This window comes from Vanessa cardui, chromosome 29 (assembly GCF_905220365.1).
Source record: "Vanessa cardui chromosome 29, ilVanCard2.1, whole genome shotgun sequence".
In the NCBI taxonomy this organism is placed as follows: Eukaryota; Metazoa; Arthropoda; class Insecta; order Lepidoptera; family Nymphalidae; genus Vanessa; species Vanessa cardui.
Genome location: NC_061151.1, coordinates 873,306 through 898,446, shown reverse-complemented (window position 1 = coordinate 898,446; position 25,141 = coordinate 873,306). Strand labels below are relative to the sequence as shown.

Genomic DNA, 25,141 nt, shown 5'->3' with positions numbered 1-25,141 from the left:
TCAGTTATTCTACCGCCAAATAACAGTACTCAGTATTGTTGTGTTCCGGTCTGAAGGGTGAGTGAGCCAGTGCAACTACAGACACAATGGGTTATGTCCATTGTGTCTGTATCTTAGTTCCCTAGGTTGGAGGCACATTGACGATGTAAGGAATAGTTAATATTTCTTCCAGCGTCATTGTCTATGGACGATGGTGACCACTTACCATCAGGTGGCCCATATGCTCGTCCGCCAACCTATACCATAAAAAAATAAATAAAGAAAAACTGGTAAATCACTCACGGATAGTCCTCTGAAGACACATCAAGGTCGACGATAGGGTTCTGATTTAAGTTCAGGAACTTCAAATTCTTCGTCTCATCCAACTCCTGGGGGATGGATGTGAGCTTGTTGTCGCTGATGTCCAGACTCTCCAGGAACCGGGGGGTGTGGAGAAACTTGTCTGGGATTTCTGTGAGCTCGCATGACCTCATGCGGAGGACCTGAGAAAACAGTTATATTTCAACAAGAAATATTGTAGAAGACTTTTTGATGTAGAGTTCTATCGATCAAAATCTAAATCTACTTTATTCAAGTAGGCTTTTACAAGCACTTTTGAATCGTCATTTAACAATTAAGATAAGCTACCACCGGTTCTGAATGTAGATTTTACCGAGCAGAACCGGAAAGACCATTAAAAAACAATTGTAATCACATAAGCAATAGTAGATGCTATCGATAATGCCTCCAATGTAGATCTCCGTAAGCTATTTCTTTTTCTTATTGGTTATAATATTTTCACCACTAATTTAGAAGGAAACACCTCACATCTGAGAACGATTGATGAAAATAACTGAGGTTATTTTTGTCAGAAATATGTGATAACAATGTTAAACCACCTGGATGATGATGACTGTGTCAACCCCATGATATATCAGGTATAACAGTTCTTACTATTATAAAAACTTTTCACACACAAACGTTCTTTGACAGTTTTCAACTTTACAATAGAAATAAATGGTACAGTCAGAGTAAGAAAACCTTCTCCAGTTTTCAAGTTCATTCCTTTATCAAGTCGTAAACTCTTAGTACATTTTGAAACTAAAGCACTAAACTGACAACTGCATATAAAATTAAACTTTCCGATACTCATGTTAGGCATCTTCGTTCTTCTCATAACCTTCTTCTTTCTATTCCTCCTCACACATCTGGTTTTGTATCTAATTCTTTCACTGTCAACGCTATACGACTTTGGAATGAATTACCAGTCGTCATCGGAGAAACGTCCTCTAGAGATTTGTTCAAAAGTAGGGTAAAACAATTTCTCTTAAAGAAATATAAGTCTTAGCTTTTATCGCCTTTCTTGGTTTCGTTCCCTTTTATTTAAGCTGTTATTATTACACTGTACATTTAGTATTATTGTTAACTTTTTGTTACTTTATCATTAGTATATTATTAAATGTATGTTATATGTATATATTTATAATATATATTTATGTAAGTGTGTGTATGTTTATATATAAATCCATCCTTATAATTCAATATAAGGATGGCTTTATGCATCTACTGTACGCTCTTTCTTGCACGTGCTAAGATTGGCTGGTAGATAAGGCTGTATAGCTTTAAGCCCGCCTTTTGCTCAATTTATTTTTTGTTAAATAGTTGTGCAATAAAGTGAATAAATAAATAAAAAAATAAATAAACTTACTTTGTATTAGAACTTGGTTCAAAATAGTGTAACATCTTTGGTCTACATCTAATATTATAAATATATTTAGTGGCGTAATTAGTTATTCCAAATTTAAAACAGATATGATATCTTCTTCTGAATTGTCAAAATATGTCTGTCAGTGTCATAAATTCTCGATCGGTAAAGCAGATTATCGCTCGTACTGAGCACACGAAAACAAATCTTAAGGTGACGAACCTTTTCTTACCCTGACTGTACATTTTCAAGGATCCAGTTTTGATCCTGTGTAGACGGGTAACAGGAGTAACGAGTTTATTTTTGTTACTTGTTTAAAAAAATAACTGTAAAATTTTGAAAACCACAACTTCCAAAACCAAGAGTTTTACAAAGTTATGTCAATTTTTACCTTCAACATTGGTAGACTCGATATTGCGATGAGGGTGACGTGATCTATCGTAGTGAGAGGATTGCCACTGAGATCCAACTCGGTCAGCTCCGGGAGATGCTCGAAAAGATCCTGGTTTAGGGAGTGGAGGCCGTTGTAGGCTAAGTTCAGGGTACGCATAGCGGCGAGTGGCTCGTACTCCTCTGGTAAGTATCGACCCTGAAAAATAATGGCATTATTAGCAAATATCAAGTCATCAACGAGGTCTTCACTCTTATTAATATTCCCAAAACAACAACAGCCTGTAAATTTCCCACCGCTGGGCTAACGCTTCCTCTCCTTTTTTGTAGAAGGTTTGGCACTTATTCCACAACGCAGTTCCAATGCGGATTGGTGGAATACACATGTGGCAGAATTTCCATGAAATTGGACACATGAAGGTTTCATCACGATTTTTTCCTTCACCGCCGAGCACGAGGTCAATTATTAACACAAATAAAGCCCATAAGTATTCAATGGTGCTTGCCTGGTCCTTGGACCCGTAATCATGCTTTCTAGCTGGGCCATCTCGGCTTTCCCAAAACATACACAAGTAACTTATAGTTAAAGTTTCACTTGTATATAAATTGCTTCGCTTTCTATATATTCCTTTAACGTACAAATTAATCTGGTGATTTTATAGACTGGTAGCAATACCAAATACATAAGTCCTGTTCGAAGCTACCACTACCAGATCATTAGCAGACCCGTATACCATTTAGATTTTGAGCCGGGTTTAGCTACACTAGAGAAAATCTGTGAAAGACTTTATTTACGCTGTGGAACCTTCAACAAATATACGGTTTACTTCCAGCTTTTATTAATATAATAAATATAAAAGTAACTCTGTCTGTCTGTTTGTCGCTCTTTCACGACCAAACAGCTTGAACTCCAAGAAAGGACACAGGCTTATTTTGCCTGACACGTGACAACCAACGCCCTAACGAGCGAAGACGCGGACGATAATTAGTACAATATATTGCCCCTTTCCGTGTCCTAAAATAAAATAAAATAAATAAATAAATAAATATGAGACAACATCACATACATTACTCTGATCCCAATGTAAGTAGCTGAAGCACTTGTGTTATGGAAATCAGAAGTTACGATAATACCACAAACACCCAGACCCAAGACAACATAGAAAACTAATGGTAATCTACATCGACTCGGCCGGGAATCGAACCCGGGACCTCAGAGTGGCGTACCCATGAAAACCGGTGTACACACCACTCGACCATGGAGGTCGTCAAAATTCCTAAGGGGGTGAAAAGTTAACTCAACCCAAAATTGTAATTTTAGTACCGTCTTGATCGTGACCTGATCAATGAATATTAATTGTGTTTGAATGTTACCTCGAAAGCATGCGGACTCAGTTTGTCAGTCGTCAGTTTGTTATGACTCAGATCCAAGACCTCCATCCGCTGTAGATCCCTGAAGCTGGCGTTCTCTATGAATTCAATCGAGCAACGAGATAGGTTCAGCACTTTGACGGGCAGTTCCGCCATGACAGTTATGTTGGTGATCGCATTCTCACTAAGATTAATTGTTGTGGGCTTGAATTCCTTTAAATCTGAAAAAAATATATTAATCTATATGACGGGTAACCGGCAAGATTGAGTCATATCCCTCTTGACAGCTCATATTGTGTTTCTAACATGATTCTCACTGGCCATCCAGAATCAAATCTCTAAACTAAGTGATTTCAATCGAAGTATAGTAGGACATAACTTGATGTAGCATCGGCAAATTCAATAAACCGATTACTGCCGATTTACACAACCAATACAAACAGCTCCCTATCGCGCCATTCGACGCTATTCGTCGCTATAGATTCTCGCGTCAGTTCAACACGAGAAAGCGACGTGCCAAATTGACGAATATATTAGGTCATATGATATTACGACTTATTATGTTTGTGTAAAGATTATATTCACATAGGAAATAAATATTGGTGATTTGGGATGGCGTACTTAATTCGGATGTGATCGGTTTTACGAATTTTCCGATGCTACATCTGAGTTGTGTCGTACTATGGAAACTTTAAATTTGACAAGTAGGTTCCTTATAGGGTGTAAAAATTAAGCGGAGTTTAGAAGATTGCATTGAACTTCTATTTTTTAAAAACAAGACTTACAATTTAAAATGTATGATTGTGTGATAATGTATCATTAGCAATCAACAACCTTTGGGGATTAAAGCAGGGGATGTATAAGACTTTAAAGACAGGATTATTTGTAAATAATGTCATCTTCTTCTTTCGAATGACAAATCACGGTAACAGAAAGAGATGAAAGCTGTATTTATCTAAACAGTTAAACAACATTTACGTGACCAATCTTCAAGATTAAAATATCATAATTTTAAAATAAATATCGACTTACTGGCCCATTCATCTTTTTTGAAGAACTCTGTCAGACTTTGATCGAAGCAGTCGACCTTTGCATCCTTGCACACACATTTCCTGCAAATTTCGGTCTCATTCCAGGGAATCACTTTTGCAGGAACCGGGGCTGTGGCTGAAAGCAGTATTAAAATAGTTATGCTAGTGAACAATAGATGGCGTTAGTAGTACATTTTATGTTTAGAAATCAATCTCAATCACAAGTTGTATATATAGTGTTACGATGACTGGTTCGTCCTGCTTGGCCTAGGTCAAGCGGGGTACGGGCTTCGGGGCATGTCCTCAACGGTATCCTACAGCTGCCGTGTCATTGAGTTTTGGCCCGATGGGCCAGGGTCCCGTGGGCTCAGTAGTGTGTTATATAGTGTTGTTAGGTTAAATGGGATAGTTATGCTAGTGCATAATAGATGGCGTTAAGCGTAAGCGTAGTATATGTTATGTTTTAGCTACAAACTCAATCACAACTAGTGTTTGGTTAAATGGAACGGCAAATGAGCTAACATATAATAGAAGGTCACCACCGATCACCAAATCAGCACCAAATTCGAAGACTAAGATGTTATGTCTCTTTTTTCTGTAATTCCACTGATTCACCATTCAAAGCGAAACACAATACTAAGTATTACTGATTGCGGTAACATATGTGATATGGACTGGATACCCAGCCAGTCTTCATGAAGCCACATCGACTAATTTTCTCACAATGTTCATTGTAAATTTATTAATATTTGCTTTGAATGCCTTTGACGAATATTTGAGTTTCATTTAATTAAAATTATGATTAAATTAACTGACAAAATTCAAGTCTAACACATTATATAAATAGATCAAAACAATTCGAAATAAATAACTATGAATACGCTTTAACATGCGTTATGTTATTTTGTTATAATAATGAAATAATAAATGAGGGTTCATCCTTCTCCCCCATAGGGTGACCTGGGTACGGGCCTCGAGGCGTACCTCCTTGCCCGGACATGTCCTCAACGGTAGCTCGTAGTTACAGCGTCCTTGACTTAAGACCCAATGGGTCAGGGCCTTATAGACACGATATTATGTCAAATAGTGAAATAATTAAACTAGTTAGTAACGTTAAGCTATTAAACAATAGATGGCGCCACTTACCATTGTCACAGTTCGCCACAGATAAAACAAAAGAGATTAGGAGAACGGATATGAGTGTATCCATTTCCACTGAAAAAATAAATAAAAAAACATGAGTAACAAATTATTATAACGTAACAAATCTGGGTTATTCATAGATATAGTATCTTATCTTCACCATTATCAGTTGGTCACATATATATGTAAAATATAGTACTATTTAAAGTATTGACATTCTAAATGTTTTTTTTTCTTATTACTTATTGTAGATCATATACAAATATTGTAAATAATGTCAGAGAACCTAAAAGTTATTAATTAATTATTTTTTTTATTTTATTATTATCGTTAATATCGTATACATAGCTAAGATGGCCCAGTGGTTAGAACGCGTGCATCTTAACCGATGATTGCGGGTTCAAACCCAGGCAATTACCACTATATATATGTGCTGAATTTGTTTTTATAATTCATCTCATGCTCGGCAGTGAATGAAAACATCGTGGGGAAACCTGTATGTGTCTAATTTCATCGAAATTCGGCCACATGTGCATTCCACCAACCCGCATTGGAACAGCGTGGTGGAATATGTTGCAAACCCTCTCCTTAATGGAAGAGGAGGCCTTATCTCAGCAGTGGGAAATGTACATGCTGATACTTTACTTTACTTTTATTAATATCGTTAGATATAGAATCGTTAAACTACAAAAGAATTAAAATAAAGGAGTCGAGTTTATTGTTTTGGTTTGCGTGACAGTAAGCACTAGCGCGCACTGGTAACTTTTGGTGAATATGTATGGAGGTGCGCGCACGTTACGACGTGACAATTGGGTGACATTTGTGTCTGCATCTATTTGTACATATTCACGGACTTGACAAGAGTTACGAAACAGTCACCGTGACAAAAGTTACCAGTACGCGCTAGTTCTTACGCACTCACTCTCTCACTCACTCTCACTTACTCAATAAACTTCATACTACTTTACTTGTATGTGTAATTAGTAGCCAACTGTTAACCACTATTTTTTCGAACATTGTCAGTTTACAACGTATTTAAACATATCCATCCAATACTCATATCTCTGGAAAAACGCGTTTGCAATGAATGATGTAGGTAGTGTGGTACACGGGAATATCCACTAAAAACAAATGATAACCTCTACCATTTTTCAGTGTAACGGATCTCCAATATTTATAGTAGGTATATATGTTTATATATCATAAAAGAAACTTATAGTATGATTGAAATCATTTTCATTTAATGTTGATTTCATCTTTATAATATTATAAGCTACCCGTTACTTGATATGTATTGTTATATTCTACCTGAATAACATAAAATAATTATAAATATTGTAGCTTATGTGTTATTCTGATGTATAACCTATATTACTGTAAAATATCATCCAAATCCATTCAGTAGTTTTTTCGTGAAAGGGTAACAAACATACATCCTCAGAAACTTTCATATTTATAATATTAGTAATATGTATATGTGTTACTAAAAACTATTAACATAGTAATATAAGTATCTATATATCTAAATGACAGGTAATTAAACTGCAATTATAACGTTATATATAGACAAAATATTTAATTAATAATTGAACGTAATCACTAAACGTGTTATACGAAATGGTTGAGACCTCAATTATTAATTTATACAACATTTGTGTTTTTTTATGGTATGGTCTGGTCTGGTCTGTAAGAAATATTAACTATTCCTTACATCGCCAATGTGCTACAAACCTTGGGAACTAGGATGTTATGTCCCTTGTGCCTGTAGTTACACTGGCACACTCACCCTTCAGGTTTGAAGGGTGAGTGTGCCAGTGTGTTGTTGTAGTATTCCGGTTGGAATACTCATATAATCTAGCACTAATCAGCAATAACTATACTCTGTGCCAACAATAACGCGGCATCGATGGTCGATCACTTTGATAAAATCAGTGATAATCATTGTATGTGCACTAGAAGTAAGGATAAGCTTATAACGCCAAGTTTCCGACTAAATCTTTATTGGGGCAAGGTATCCGTTTCTATAATAAAACTCCGCAGACATTTATAACTTTGCCGTTTCTTAAATTCAAATCGTTTATAAAAAATTGTTGACTTCCAAGCGCGATACTCGTATATTAATTTAAATAATTGTTTTTAACTAACTTGACTTTGTATTTTTTAAATGTTGAAAATGAGTAACTACTGATTTTCTTCTCGGTAGAGTCTACTTTCCGAACCGGTGGTAGCTTCACTTAATTGTAAAATGATGTGACGATTCAAAAGTGCTTGTAAAGCCTACTTGAATAAAGTTTATATGACACTGTTTAAATTATGAAAATAAAATTAAAGTGGATATAAGTAGTTAAGTGTAATAGTGTTGTATTATAAATAAAGATATATCAATCATAAATTGTTAACAGTGCACAATATAGCTGAGTTATTAGCGAATCGTATGAAATACATTGGAATACTGTAGTTTAGTTGTATGACTTGAAGGGTAAACAGCGTTGCCAATGTATGGGGAATTCCCCAAAACGCGGGGAATCGCAAGTTGATCGGGGATTGGTGTGGGGATTGTCACTGTGCGGGGAAAACGAGGGGAATTTTATATTATACCAAAACGATCGGTAAGTGATTCTTTAGCCGATGTTATGTTAGTACGAAAATTGAAATTGTAGTCGATTATTAGCAAATACTTTTTCAATATAGGACACCCTAAGTTTGTGTATAGTAAAGGACGGCACATAGACGAGATAGTTTCCTTAGTAGAGACGCAATATAATATAAAAAAAGGTCAACACGAAAAAAGACATCAAATACCATGTTTTTCCCTTTATTTCTGTGTGGGGAATTTGTGGGGAGTTGGGTACATTTTTGAACGACTTTGGGGAATTTCGCTTAGATTTCTGGGGACTTAGGTGAATAGTCATTGGCAACCCGGGTTAAACGTTCGTTGTAATAAAGGCACAAGGGACGAATTAACTACCTTGACTCAGAATTAATTATGACTGATGTCTAAATAATCTGTGGAATTCACTATTCTTAAAAATAAACTACTTTAAATTGTTAACGGAACTTTGAAAGATAAGTAGTTAAATTAAATAGTTTTGCATTATAAAATAAAAAGTAAAGCAACAGCCTGGTAAATTTCCCACTGATGGGCTAAGGCCTCCTCTCCCATTAAGGAGAGTGTTTGGAACATATTCCACGGCGCTGTTCCAATACGGGTTGGTGGAATGCACATGTGGCAGAATTTCGATAAAATTAGACAAATGCGGGTTTCCTCACGATGTTTTTCTTCACCGCCGAGCACGAGATGAATTATAAAAACAAATTAAGCACATATATAAATAAAGATATATTAATCAGCAGTGTTTGTTTTATATAGCAGAACTATTATTAAATCGCATTTAATAATGACGCTTGTTTATCTTCAATAATTCTGACATTGCAGTATAATAAACATACGTCATCCGATTAATAAGAAAACAAAGTTCTATAGCTGTTTAACTGTATTTACAATAAGAGCCCAGTGTACTTCACTGCATAGCATAAAACAAAGTCGCTTTCTCTGTCCCTTTGTCTGCTTAAATCTTTAAAACTACGTTGCGTTTTTTTAATGGATAGAGCGATTCGAGAGGAAGGTTTTTGTATATAATACAAGGACAAAATAGTAAAGAAACACTGATAATTTTAGAAGTTGTGTAATGTTGTAAATAAACAAATTATGTAGTACATTTAGTATCAATATTACACCCGTGCGAAGCCGGAACGAAATAATTGTCTTTAATTCAATGATAGATGCAGTTTGTCATTGATTACATATCAGATGGAACATAGTGACTAATAAAATTAAAAAAAAGAGAAGGAAAATATAGCACAGTACAAAAGTTAAAAAGGGATAGATATATGCCTGTTAATCTTTGAATCATTAAAAGGGCACGTCATACTTAATAAATGAGTTATCTTCAATTATATTAGGAATATAACTTATATTATAATGTCATGATGACATTTCTCAACCAATGTTTAAAAAAAAATTGAGGCAAAGGTATTAGTCATATGTACTTAGTTTTTTTTTTAATTTAATAATATTAATAAATTAATATTTAATAATAATAATAATTGGATTTAATATATAATAAATTTATTTACCTTTGTTCCAAGTAAAAGTTATTGTTTACTATAACTTAATTAAATTATTTGCACTATTTATTATCAATTACACACCTTTAAACACAACCTGACACTTTGTTGGAAAACTTAACAATACAAAATGGTTGACGGCGTTATCTAATCAGTGTATTTTATCACTCGCTTGAAATTATTATCAAATAGGTTGAGGTGCTAGTGATAGCGTATGGATTTAACATTTATTTTTTCTCATATATAACACATTGTTTACTTATACAGAGATTTATTTTTTTTATTTATATAAAAACTCAAACATAAAGCACATATCGAAATCAAAGATAAATATAAATTTTTATGATATTAATCTTTGATGTCGGGTGCTGTGATGACTTCGTTCGAAATTATATTGACAGCAAAAAATTACAATTGAAAAAGAATATTAGTTCAGTAGCTAGAGTATTACATTTCTTATTATATTACATAAAACTTCACGTTATATAACACTAGCTGACGTGGCTTCGCTCTTGTTATAGGACTTGGTAGCCAAGTCTATAAAAGAGTTGTCTATTGTAGACCCAGCTTCAGATAAACAGAAACATCAAATAATAAACAATATTTAATATGGTTTACAATATTTATTTTTACAGTTTTCTTTACAATCATCCATTATCTTACGCATTTAAAGACAGATTAACAATTCCCATGTCAAATTTAATAATATTCTATTTCTACTTTTATTTATAAAAATGTCAACCAAAAAGTATTCATTACATTCATATAATTCTGTGACTGAATATAGCTCAACAGCTAGAAATTATGTACCTAACCTTTAATGATTTATAAATAAATATTATATTTAAAATACTTTATTGGCTTACATTACGTAGGACTTTTACCATTAATAAATTATAGTACTCATTAAAGTAATACTTTTTGGGAAGAAATATTTCAATTGAAGCTAAATAAAGGATAATTTGTCTATAGAATGCACTTATATTTTTGTTTTAAATAAATACAACACACATTTATTATTTATTCACTACAAAATTAATGAGGACGTAATCAGCAACGATACTACCTTTGTTTACCATCTCAAATAGGCAGAGATCGTCCACCTTTGCCGTTTACGTAATACTTGAATGACTCCTTAAATGCAATACGGAACTCCTCTTAAATAATAATAATAACTAAATATTGGATAACATCACATACTCTGATCCCAATGTAAGTAGCTAAAGCACTTGTGTTGTGGAAGATCAGAAGTAACGACGGTACAAACACCCAGACCCAAGACAACATAGAAAATCAATACTTTTTCTACATCGACTCAGTCGGAAATCGCACCCGAGACCTCGGAGTATCCTTGAATATCAGTGTACACTACTCGACTACGGAGATCGTAACAATTAAAGCAATAATTATGATTATAAAAACCAACACGCTTGCACTGAGACTCCAAGTTTATCTTCACATCGTTAACTCGTACGAATCTAACCTATAATAATAGATTACCTTGTAAAATCGTAATTGCTTTTATTAAATCTCACTTGAGTGAGCTAGTAAACTCCCAAGTTTTGTAGGGAATTGTTAGTATTTCTTAGAGTGTGTATAGCCAATGGCATATGGTCAGTTAACCTAATAAAAATGTATGTCGTATCTATGTTTTATAAGCCATTAACACGTTTAATGCGGAACGAGGTCTAACACGCCTCGTATCCTCGGGTCCATTGCAGTGCGGCTAAGAAAAACAGATTTATCTGTCGTGCGGAGGCCATCACGTCTATTTATTTCTAGCAAACAGAAGGCTATGGTGTGCCTTTGATACGGGGTATCTTTGACCAAGTACCGCACTGAAGAAATAAAATTCGATCACATCACATCGAGCAGTTTAGAGTAGAAAGCATTACTTAGGTACTTAAATGCTACGGGGTCTGATAAGCCTCGTACAGATATTATGATAGTTTTCATACGAGTCTTAAACGCCCCGTACCACAGGAATAAGAAAATACAAAAAAATTAAGCCGCTGCTATCGTCTTAATGCGATTTTAGTAATCTGTGTAACTATATGAATGTACTTTGGTCAGTGTTTCGTATGTCCGCAACTTTCCCACCCCAAACAGGACCTGATTTGGAGGTCTGGAGGGCCTAGGTAACAGAGTAATATAGGACCCTTTTTTTGGAAAATTGTCAATAATAATTCATTATATAAGTGTATTTATCTAGTTATTAATAATAATAGTATTATAATTTGACTTTATTAATATATCTCAACATTGCATTAAAATTCTTAACTCATTGGAACTTCTAATGTAGGGCCCCTCTTTTGTGGAGGCCCCAGTGGCGAATCATTTGCTAATTGACCCAATAAAAATTTATATTGTTAGTTTGACCTTTATGCATTAAAGTAAAAAAATGTAAAGGACCAGCCTCTAAATTTCCCACTGCTGAGCTAAGGCCTCCTCTCCTATTAAGGAGAGGGATTGGAACATATTCCACCACGCTGTTCCAATGCTGGTTGGTGGAATGCACATGTAGTAGAATTTTTATGAAATCAGACATATGCAGGATTCCTCACGGTGTTTTCCTTTGCAGTTGAGCACGAAATGAATTATAAACACAAATTAAGCACATGAATATTCAGTGGTGTTTGCCTGCCTTGCCCTTTAACTACTGGGTCATCTCCGTCGTTTCTGTCATTCGCATGAACGTAACAACAAAATCTAAGTTGTGTTGTATTATAACCCTAAAGAGTCGAGATGGCCCAGTGGTTAGAACGCGTGCATCTTAAACGATGATTGCGGGTTCAAACCGCTGATTCATGTGCTTAATTTGTCTCTATAATTCATCTCGTGCTCAGCGGTGAAGGAAAACATCGTGAGGAAACCTGCATGTGACAAATTTCATAGAAATTCTGCCACATGTGTATTCCACCCGCATTGGAACAGCGTGGTGGAATATGTTCCAAACCTTCTCCTCAAAGGGAGAGGAGGCCTTTAACCCAGCAGTGGGAATTTACAGGCTGTTGTTGTTGTTGTTGTATAACCCTAAAAACGCCAATAATTGCATCAAATTAAAAAAAAACATTCGCCTAACTTAAATATTCGATATTCGCATCGTAAATACAATTAATTGACAGCTCAATAACAAAATGGCGGCCAGACCGAGCAATTTCCCGCGTTTTGTCGTCAACGTACGCTTAACGTCAATTAACAAGTAATTATCCTACTCGACGCTAGATGGCGCGCTTCGGATTACTGTCCCTACGGGCTTATTTGGACTTTACGACCGTTTTACAAAATAATACTCTTACATTACTGCTCGAAGGAAAATGAACTCTATTTAAAATAAACTAAGGCTGTTTTTTCTTCATACTATAAATTTGCATTGAATATTTATTTAAAACTACATTAATGATTGTATTTCTCAGTAAGTGGTTTGATGTATTTTTTTAATAGTGATTTATTTTATAACATTTCCATCATTATCATAATTATTAAAATTTACAATTAATATTAAAATCGTCTACGTAGTAGTTTTCATTCAGGGTACAGCGAATATAATAAATTTTGAATAAAAATTAAAAAAATTAAATTACTTTTTTATTTAATTACTTTAAAATAAGTAACACCCAAAAACACGAGCTTAGCCGCGGGCGACTAGTAGTATGTGTATAATCGAAATGGGCATATTATACTAAAGAAAACTGAAAATTAAATCCTAGCTGAAAATAAATTAGAATGTTTGTTTATACGTTCGTTCTTAAATCTTAACGTTGAAACTCTTTTGTACCGGAGTGATCTATTTATGTATAAGTCAAAAACTTTCAAATTTTATACAAAATCTTAATGACCAATAAATAACATCACTACGTATTACATCTAAAACAATCCATCAATCAAAATCTTTAAAAAAAAAAAAAAAACGTTTTAGAAAAATCGCAGTAAAAGTTCGTTAACTAAAGTATCCTAAGATATTCAGTTCGATATTGAACCTTAAGCGATTGGAATAAGGTTAAGGATAGCTGGTTAAATGAGAGAACTTAGTTCCGTCGTTTAGTACTGTTTAGTGGTGACGTTTCCTAACAAGGTAACGTAGGGTTACCACTATTTATTTAATTCTTTATTTTCATTACAAACTAGCTGTGCCCGCGACATTGTACTCGTTTGAATTGAACAAAAAAAATTATTGTAGCATAAGTTAGTCCTTATTATATAAGCTATCTGCCAGTGAAAGTTCCGTCAAAATCGGTCCAGCCGTTCCAGCGATTAGCCGGAACAAACAGACAGACAAAAATAGTAAAAAAAAATATTTTGGTATAAGTAATAGCCTGTATATTTCCCACTGCTGGGATAAGGCCTCATCTTCCATTAAGGAGAAGGTTCGAAACATATTCCACCACGCTATTCCAATGCGGGATGGTGGAATGCACACGTGGCAGAATTTCGATGAAATAAGACACATGCAGGTTTCCTCACGATGTTTTCCTTCACCGCCGAGCTCGAGGTGAATTATAAACACACATATGTGTTTATTTTTGTATATGTAACGTGTATATACATATGCTTTGAGTAAAAAAGGGCTATTTTAATATTACAAACAGACACTCCAATTTTATTATATGCATAGACTATTTAACACAGATCTGTGGATCTATAAAATATGTTATGTTCTCCCTATACATTGTTTTATTATATCGCAAAGGGATTAGAAAGAGTTTGCAATGAAACCTCCCTGGCGACTTCATTTTTTGCGACACATTTAACAATTGTCTTTCTATATCAAATTATTTACACAAAAACTGTAATTAATCATATAACTAAACCTTCCTCATAAATTCCTCTGTCTATTACTGAAAACCACATGAAAATCCGTTCAGTAGTTTTGGAGTATATCGCGTACAAAGAGACAGACAGATGCGGCTGCGACTTTGTTTTATAATATGTAGTGATTTTATTATTAAATGGTTAGTATGATATCATTTGACCATGTATGACAAAAAAGGAGCCGAGATAGCCCAGTGGTTAGAACGCGTGCATCTTAACCGATGATTGCGGGTTCAAACTCGGGCAAGCACCACTATATATATGCCTATTTTGTGTTTATAATTCATCTCGTGCTCGGCGGTGAAAGAAAACATCGCGAGGAAACCTGCATGTGTCTAATTTCACCGAAATTCTGCTGCATGTGAATTCCACCAACCCGCATTGGAACAGCGTGGTGGAATATGTTCCAAACCCTTTCCTTACTGGGAGAGAAGGCCTTAGCCTAGCAGTGGGTAATTTACAGGCTGTTACTTTACTTTACTTTTATGACAACGTCGTCAGACATGGTCAATAAAAATATGACGAAAGGATTGCTATCTGCCAAGGTCAAATGGAAATAAGTATGAAATTAAAGCTGTAAGATCAAATTAGCAACGACTACATCCGAAGAAAAACGAGAAAAATTTATGAAAACGTAGATTACCCAAAATACATTGGGCAGGACATATCTGTAGGATGTGATGGACAAAACGTGCCACAGAATGATTACCACGAAAGAAAAAGAGGAAAGGGAAGAAATAAAAGATAGGGAGATATACATTCAATCAAATATATGGATCTGATTGGGTGCGAAAGACACGGGAAAGAGATGTATGTTAGGATTTGAGGAAGGCCTAAGCCGTTGAAGCGACTACTACCAACATTCTTTAATATCTATTTATTGAATCATCATCATCCTGCCCTTATCCCAATTTATCGGCGATCGGAGCAGCATGTCTTCTTCCATACTTCTCTGTCAATCCATCCACCTTTTCCTTGGTCGTCCTCTACCTCTACATCCATCCACGTCCAGGCTCAAGATCTTCCTCACAACATGGCCCTCATTCCTTATATGTCCATACCATGACCGGTATATTATTTTGACGCATATTATTCGATACAAGATTTTATAGATGATAAAAAAGCGTGGAGTATTAGAATACCTGTTGACTTCCAGGCAGGATATATTAATTTAAATAATTGTATTTAACTAACATGACTTTGTATTTTTTAAATGTTAAAAAAGAGTAACTACTGGGTTTCTTGCCAGTTGTTCTCGGTAGAATCTACTTTCCGAACCGGTGGTAGCTTCACTTAATTGTAAAATGACTATATAAAAGTGCTTGTAAAAGCCTACTTGAATAAAGTTTATTTGATTTGATGTTGGCGCGATGCAGCCCTACTTTTAACGCAGAAAATATCAAATTACAGAGTGCTATGTCAGTAGCAACACGTGCCGCGCTCATTACGGATCTAGACTACGAGTCGAGACGCAATCACAAAACAACTAGTTATATAGTCTTGACTAATAATAAAACACGAAGTCATTACTTGAAATCTATACTAATATCATAAATGCGAAAGTAACTAATCGAGATGGATCAGTGGTTAGAATGCGTGCATCTTAACCGATTGCGGGTTCAAACCCAGGCACGCAACATTCATGTGTTTTATTTGTTTTTACGAAGGAGAACATCGCGAGGAAACCTGCTGTAAAATACATATGTGGCAGAATTTCTACGAAATTATCATAGAAATTCTGCCACATGTGTAATCCGCTAATCCGTAAGCGTGGTGGAATGTTGCGAAACATTCTCCTCAAAGAGAGAGCAGGCCTTTGACCAGCAGTCGGAAATTACAGACTGTTGTTGTTGTTGTTGAAAGTCACTCACGTTTCACTTGGTGGTAGGGCTTTGTGCAAACCCGCCTGGGTAGGTACCACTCACTCATCAGATATTGTACCGCCAAACAACAGTACGCAGTATTGTTGTGTTCCGGTTTGAAGGGTGAGTGAGCCAGTATAACTATAGGCACAAGGGACATAACATCTTAGTTCCCAAGGTTGGTGGCGCATTGACGATGTAAGGAATAGTTAGTATATCTTACAGCGTCATTGTCTATGGGTGATGGTGACCACTTACCATCAGGTGGCCCATATGCTCGTCCGCCAACCTATTACATAATAATACTCCGTCTGTCTGTCTATCGCTCTTTCACAACCAAACCAATGAACTCGATTTGATGAAATTTGACGTGAAGCGAACTTGAATTCCAAGGAAAAACATAGGCTAGGTTTTTTGCCTGACATGACAACTGACCTAAAACGCGAGCAAAGCCGTGACAATTAATTAAAAAATATTGGGAACTTCATAATCTGTGCTTAGTATAAAACAAAGTCGCTTCTCCTAGTTCGTACGAGTACGTTTACATCTTTTGAACTACGCAACGGATTTTAATGCGGCCTTTTTTTTCAATAAACGGGTTAATTTGATTGATAAACAAGATTGGCAGATATATAATTATGTATGACATAATAGCAGATCTATTAGTCGGAAATTTCATCTTGCCAAGCTAAAGAGAAGGATTATTTTCTATTGTCATTGGGCCATACAATTCTGTGCAACACGTTTTAAAATTAGAGTTTTTGGATGTAAATAACCTTACATCTAGAGCAACGAATTAAAAAATGGGGACGATTACTAGAGGATGTATGAAATAATTTGCTACTAAAAATATTAAAAACATTGATTCGAGGGTTAGGTTACGTTAGCCGAGCCGAGATGGCCCAGTGGTTAGAACACGTGCATCTTAACCGATGATTTCGGGTTCAAACCCAGGCAAGCACCAATATATATATATATGTGCTTAATTTGTGTTTATAATTCATCTCGTGCTCATTTCTAATTTCGTTGAAATTCTGACACATGTGCATTCCACCAACCCGCATTGGGACAGAGTCGTGGAATATGTTCCAAGCGCTCTCCTTAATCGGAGAGGAGGCCATTAGCCCAGCAGTGGGAAAATTTACAGGCTGTTCCTTTACTTTACTTTAAGTGTTAGGTTATATAAGGCTCAAATGGATGATACCTTGCTTAAAATACGATTTAAAAAAAATGTCAGTTTGTGTGTTGTCATTGGCTGTATAGTATAGTAACTATCCACACTGGCTTGGCATGGATGAAATAGTGATACTATATACTACAGAATTATTTTAGTTACAACATAACATTACAAACTTATAAAATTATCAGTGTTTCTTTACTATATTATCCATTCAATGACCTTATAGAATCACTCTATCTATTAAAAAAAACGCATCATAATCCATTGAGTAATTTTAAAGATCTAAGCATACATCGGCACAGACAAGCGGTAAGCGACTTTTTTATGCTACGAGTATCTAATAATAATTTATATTATTTAATCATTTTCTTTCTTCTTCGCTATACAAGCATAAATTTTACCGATACATTTTTCGTCTACATCCGTACACTAACACACACGAATTTAGTAAAAAGTGTACGTATTGATATATACATATAAAATACAGACATCAAAAGCAAATAACAGCTAAGTGGCGCACCATTGGGAAAATTTACCATCAATTTAAGCTTAATAACCCTTGTCAAAGTCAAACAATTGTATGGATGAAATATCGCGACGCCATTTTGAAATGTCATTCGCTCCCACGACGCACTTTAACCTTTTAATGTCTTAATCTATTTTGTTTGTATATTGTTAACAATATCTAATTAGTAATTTATTAGCTATTAAGAAGCGAAGCCTACGAGTAGTATAAAATAATATTTTGTTGGGTTTGGTAGGGCTTTGTGCAAGCCCGCCTGGCTAAAGTACCACTCACTCATCAGTTATTCTACCGCCAAATAACAGTACGCAGTATTTTTGTGTTCCGGTTTGAAGGGTGTGTGATCCTGTGTAACTAGAGACACACGGGACATAGCATCTTAGTTCCCAAGTTTGGTGGCGCATTGACGATGTAAGGAATGGTTTCTTACAGCGTCATTGTCTATGGGTGAAGGTGATCATTTACCATCAGGTGGCCCGTATGCTCGTCCGTCAACCTATTCCAAAAAAAAAATTGTATGGTTAAGGATTGTATAAAGACAAATTCAGACACGACTTAAAGGATATAGGGAGTACAAAAATAAGGGTACCGCGTGTTATAGGCCACCTCAACGATGATGGTCGAATCTTGCACTATAGTTGAGCCATCCTGTATTTATTTTGTCTGTTTAATAATATATTATTCAGTACAAGATTATGCAGACGATAAAGAGCGGGGAATTAATACTCGTTGACTTCCAGGCAGGACATATCACATACACATATAATTGTATTTAACTAACATGACTGTATTTTTAAATGTTGGAAAAGAGTAACGTGAAGTTCTTCTCGGTAGAATCTACTTTCCGAACCGGTGTACCACCAGTGTGAAGCTACCTTCACACTTGTAAAAGCCTACTTAATTTTTTAACAATTTATTAACAGCATTGGATGCTTACATATATACAAATATGAACTAAAACTAGCTACTGTATAAATCTTGACCGCGTGCAATGGTGGCAAGAATGCTAGCAGCATTTCCCCGTTGAATCGCAATTCCGATCCTCTGGGCAAACGAACCAGCCCTCCTGTCACCGGTGGAGGCAATGAGGCGAGGTGCTATACTTTTGATGAAGCTTTATGCACCACTACTCCAAGGATTAAGCGTTTCGACAAATAATTAATATTTATAAAAATTCCTACTTGAATAAAGTATATTTTGTTTTGATTTAATATATCTACATATATATTTTTGTTTGCATAAGATATATTAACTCTAAGCTCTTATCTTATCTATATAATTACTATTATTGATTTATATTCAATATAATCATAAAATACTACAAAAGTTATCGTAACACGTCATTTCGTTCAAAAATTAATAAATATAAAAATAATTAAATCACAATTATCTAATTCACAGTTTATATTTCATGATGTAACTAAAATTAATCCATTGAAGATATTGAATTGACTGTACATAACTCTAAATACGGAACCAATCCGATTATAACCGGATCAAAGCAGTGCATTCCGGACTGTAATAACTACAATTATGGTATACCAACTTATGTTCACTGGAATTCAATTGAATTTAGACTTTATTGTGTTGTAATAAGGGTGGTGTTGTCAGGTTTGAACGCAACAATGCCAGCCCCGTCATATTGTGTTGTCACGGGTTTCGAGAGGGGCCTACAACTCTTTTAATTTCGAGCATAGCTTCTATCGTTGATTTGATTATCGTGGACGGTGTTATGCGTTCGCAGCATACTGTCATTGTTTTGACATATACATATAACTAGAATAATAAAGACACGTAAAATTGAGAAGGTACTTTTTTGTCAGGCATTACAAAAGTCTTCTCATTTTTTGGTATCAAAATCAAAATAAAATTTATTCAATTAGGCTTTTACAAGGACTTTTGAATCGTCATTTTACAATTAAGTGAAAGCTACCACCGGTTCAGGATGTAGAATCTACCGAGAAGAACCGGCAAGAAACTCAGTAGTTACCCTTTTTCAATATTTAAAAAATATGTTAGTTAATACAATTATTTAAACTAATATATCCTGCTTGGAAGTCAACAGGTATTAACTCCACGCTTTTTTATATATCACTACATAGTATAAAACAAAGTCGCTTTCTCTGCCCCTATGTCCCTACGCATAAAAATCTTTAAAACGACGCAACGGATTTTGATGCGGTTTTTTAGTAGAGTGATTCGAGAGGAAGGTTTTTATATATACATTTTAGTAAAAGACATAGATAAGTTTAGAAGTTTGTAATATGACGTCGTCAATAAACAAATTCTGTAGTATATTTAGTATCAGTATTGCTTGTGTGAAGTCGGGGCGGGTCACTAGTAGATAATACTTTTTAAAAGGTATTTATTTGACTTGTTTAATAATTTTGTAATTATTTTAAGAGTCCTAAATTTTTGCCCTTATATCATTTTTAATAATTACTAACAAAAACTCGATTTTTTTATGATCTTATTATTAATTTTGTTTATCGAATAAATAAATATAATGCATTTGAATGGCTGTCTCGGTATCTTGAAGTTTAAAGTTCAGTTTGATTTGAATTCCAAAATGGATTCCTGTAGCTCAGATCCAAAGTTATCTGTACGTCCAATTTCACAAAGTTCACTTCAGCTATTTAAGAGAAAATAGACAATTAATTTACAGTATTGTAGTTCGATTTAACTATTTATTGATTTTATTTAAAAATAGGATGAATAAATATTACCTTTTGTTTATTATATATTTTTTATCTGTCCTCGTGTATGAAGCTGTCACTTTTAGCGCTAATTCCGCCTTTTTCGGTGATCTTTTGAAGGTGCGTGAGTTATAGGTTGTAATCGCATTGAACATCGCTATTACACCGTCTGTTTTATTAAAAGCTTTTGTATCTTTGGAATTTTTGGCGCCTTTTTTGACATCTGTCAATGTCAAAGACATTTATTGACTGTAATCGTTTTGGAGTAGATTATATGGAATTATAGAGAGCGATTCGGCTTAACGACAACTTCTAAGGTCCTGTTACCATTTGATAAAAAAAATACTTCTTAATAATGCTAAGTGGTTAGCAAACCTACTGTAAGAAATATTAAAATCTCCTTAAATATCGCTTAATAGGGAATAATATGTCTCTTGCGCCTGCCGTTACAATGTTTCTTTCACTCTTTAAATTAAAATACAACCGTAAATATTGTTGTTTGGTTATTTATTGGAGTAATAAATGCTTGCAAGCCCTACTACCAATTTCCCTATAGTTCCAATATACATAGGCCAAGAATAGGTCACATCTTCATGAGATTTTTCGTCACTCCGAAAAGGTCTTTTTAAGTACTGTAGTTATAACACCTTACGAATAAAGGGATATTTCCCACTGTTATAAGTTTCACAGAAGGAGCGACAATCTTCCATAAGTTATATAAATGTGAAAGTAAATCTGTCGGTCTGTCGCTCTTTCACGACCAAACCGTTGAATTGAATTTGAAGAAATTTGGTATGAAGCAAACTTGAAGTCCAAGTAACGACATAAATAAGAGACATCATCACATACATGACTCTGATCTCAATGTAAGTAGCTAGAACACGTGTTATGGAAGATCAGAAGTAACGACGACACCACAAACACCACAGGAAAATCAATAACATAGGAAACTAATGCTAATCTACATCGACTCGACTGGGAATCGGACATCGGAGTGGCGTACCCATGAAAACCGTCATCACATCAGTCGACCACGCAGGTCGTCAAAAGTCATAAGCTACTTTTTTTCCTTAACACATGATCCCTAAACACGAGCGAAACAACAGACGATTGGAGTCTTCCAGAGCATAGCTTATAGCAAGTTACCAAATCCGAACGTGACCAGATCCTCCCTGAGTTCTCTTCTGCGCAAAAATGAATCTGTTTGGGTCGTCTGTTCACATATTATTATCGTAACGTTTAACAAAATTACACGCCCCAGCCAGCAATAAAAGTCAATTATAGCACACTATAATACACTTACACAAATAATTCACCCCATTTTATATGAAAGGCTCGAATTAAATGCTGTCTGATTAGGGGTTGTTGGCGTTTTATTATTGTAACAGGCAAACAAAACAGGTATACGATTTTGGATTTGTATTGTTATGTAATTCTGGATAATCATGAGATTTTGTTACGTTCATTCGATTGACAGGAAATAGCCGAGATGGCCCAGTAGTTGACCAAGCACCACTGAATATTCATGTGCTTAATTTGTGTTTATAATTCATCTCGTGCTCGGCGGTGAAGGAAAATATCGTAAGGAAAGCTGTACGCAATTTCAACCAAATTCTGCTAGATGTGTACACCAACAGTACGCAGTATTGTTGTGTTCCGGTTTGAAGGGTGAGTGAGCCACTACACAGGCACAAGGGACATAACATCTTAGTTCCCAAGGTTGGTGGCACATTGACGATTTAAGGAATAGTTAATATTTCTTACAGCGTCATTGTCTATGGGTGATGGTGACCACTTACCATCAGGTGGTCCATATGCTCGTCTGCCAACCTATTCCATAAAAAAAATATATCTACATTTAAAATATGTATGGTATAGCTTCGGTAAGTACGATACATGTGTTGGGGTAACTTGGGGATGAAAGGGCACGTGCCGACTATATTTTTGAATTTGTTTACATATTGACTAATCGTATGTAACAATTGTCTGTAAATTGTTTTGATAATTATGTTAATTATAGTTCATGAAAAAGCAAACTAAACCACGTCAAATAAAACTTGTGTAATTTTAGTAGATCAGGATGACGAAATTCAAGCTTTATAATAATTCTCCATCAAATATATTTCTTAACTAGCTGTGCCTGCGACCTTGTACGCGTTTGAATTTGACGAAAAAAAATTTATTTTTATCAGTTATCTGCCGGTGAAAGTCCGGTCAAAATCGGTCCAGCCGTTCCAAAGATCAGCCGGAACAAACAGACAGAGAAAAATGTAAAAAATGTTATTTTGGTACATGTACCGTGTATACATACATATGCATTGAGTAAAAAGGGCTATTTTAATTAATTACCAATCATCTTATTATTTCTCGTAACAGATCAGTCTGTTTTTTAAAAAAAGGTATTATATATTTGTGCCAGTATTAAATAGTATGTCAAATTAAATAGTATTAATTTAAGTTTAACAAATTATTTACTATCAACAACAATAATTTTATAAGTAGATACATAATACTTTCAAAAAGATAGGTAGATATTATTATAATCATTATAAGTTATGTGATATAATTAATTATGACATCAAAATACTCTTTCTTATACGCCATTAAACATGTAATTTAGACACTTTTAAGAAAGATGCACCAGATGCGGCGGGCGGGAAGACATGCGGCCTTATCGCTAAAACAGCGAGCTTAAGGTAGAGGAAAGAAAAATACATAGTAAAGGGTGGCGGTGTACATAGCAGATACAATCATAATACATAAATAGATTACCGTGAAATAGAAATACATCATTACATAATATAAATCAAAGTCGCTTTTCGCTGCCTATGTCTGCTTAGATCTTTAAAATTACGCAACGGATTTTGATGCGGTTTTTCTTTAATAGATAAAGTGATTCGAGAGGAAGGTTTTTGTATGCAATACACGGACAATATAGTAATGAAACACTGATGATTAAAAGTTACTAATGTGATGTCGTAAATAAACTAATTATGTATTAAATTTAGTATCAGTATGGGCTGTGCGAAGCCGGGGCGGGTCGCTAAATTAAAATAAAATAATGTACAGTACCTGATCTAACATACATACATATATGTATGTATCACCGTTTGACGTAACACAGTATTGGAGGCCAGATTTACTAACACATGTATATGTTTTGTGTTCTTATCTTAGGTAATTATTGAAATATATCATGAAAATTTAAATATAGTTATGAGTTGTGCAAAAATGACGCGTGCTATTTGCACATCTGTCCCACTCAAGCGACTTCAGAAAACTATTGTTTTTAAAATAAATGTAATTTAAAATATTGTCTATTTAAAATGATACTTCTTATAACTAAGTTCTTGACTTACATTTTGTAAAACTACACTGTATTTTTTAAATTATTTATACAAGTTTTTTTGTTTGAACAGGCTCGAAAAAAATGTAGGCCTCGTAACAGTATAAAAACAATTAAAAAAATACATATGTCATATTCTATTACTAGGAGCTGACAGATTCGCTTTTTATATTCAACTTAAAATTAACCAAATTTAAAAAAATAATAGTAGCTTTTTGTATTGTTACTTTCAGGTAACCTTCTGCCGTTTCTGAACCACTGGGCCATTCAAAATCAAAATCAAAATAAACTTTATTCAGGTAGGCTTTTACAAGCACTTTTGAATCGTCATTTTACAATTAAGTGAAGCTACCACCGGTTCGGTAAGTAGATTCTACCGAGAAGAACCGGCAAGAAACTCAGTAGTTACTCTTTTTCAACATTTACAAAATACAGTCATATTAGTTAAATACAATTATATATGTATGTAATATAGCCTGGAAGTCAACAAGTATTAACTCCACGCTTTTTTGTCATCTATAAAATCTTGTGTCGAATAATATGCTTTTTTTACCAATGTATTTGAATTTACGAGTTAAGTTAATAATTTCTGATAAGGTTCCAAAGAGCCCTGTATTTTTGTGAATTATAAAAAGTTTTTCATATTTATTGTTATAAATAAAAAAGGTTGCAAGCCGTATTCAATACTTTTTTTCGCGCAGAGTCATCACATGCTACATGAAATTAAAAAAAAAAATGATGGTCTTAGGTAAAAAGAAAAGATAATTAATTGAGCATTATTTTATTAAATTATTTACAAAATACTACGATTAATTAAAACTAACATAAATTAATTATTTCTACACATTATTCAATAATAAAACAATACAGATTATAAAATAAGAAAAAACATAATTTTTTTAGTGTGAACTTTTTTCTACAAGCTTACTCTTGACTAATTATGACTAGATTCACTCGTTTTTATTATTTATTATC

General features: G+C 34.4%; 1 protein-coding gene across 4 annotated transcripts in view; it reads right to left on the bottom strand.

The window, feature by feature from the left end:
- LOC124541976 (leucine-rich repeat neuronal protein 3-like) overlaps positions 1–23,923 on the bottom strand; it is a 29,025-nt gene extending 5,102 nt beyond the window's left edge. For 2 of the 4 annotated variants that reach the window (XM_047119921.1, XM_047119918.1), the window contains exons 1-6: positions 23,893–23,923; positions 5,623–5,691; positions 4,478–4,612; positions 3,449–3,666; positions 2,076–2,273; positions 283–482 (exon numbers count right to left, since the gene is read on the bottom strand). In XM_047119921.1, the coding sequence (XP_046975877.1) occupies positions 283–482; positions 2,076–2,273; positions 3,449–3,666; positions 4,478–4,612; positions 5,623–5,691; positions 23,893–23,908 (836 nt within the window). In that variant the 5' untranslated portion in view covers positions 23,909–23,923. Of the gene's footprint in view, positions 1–282; positions 483–2,075; positions 2,274–3,448; positions 3,667–4,477; positions 4,613–5,622; positions 5,692–9,756; positions 9,882–23,892 lie in introns of those variants that run through there. The other 2 variants (XM_047119919.1, XM_047119920.1) reach the window with 2 other exon arrangements.
- Positions 23,924–25,141: the final 1,218 nt, after the last annotated feature.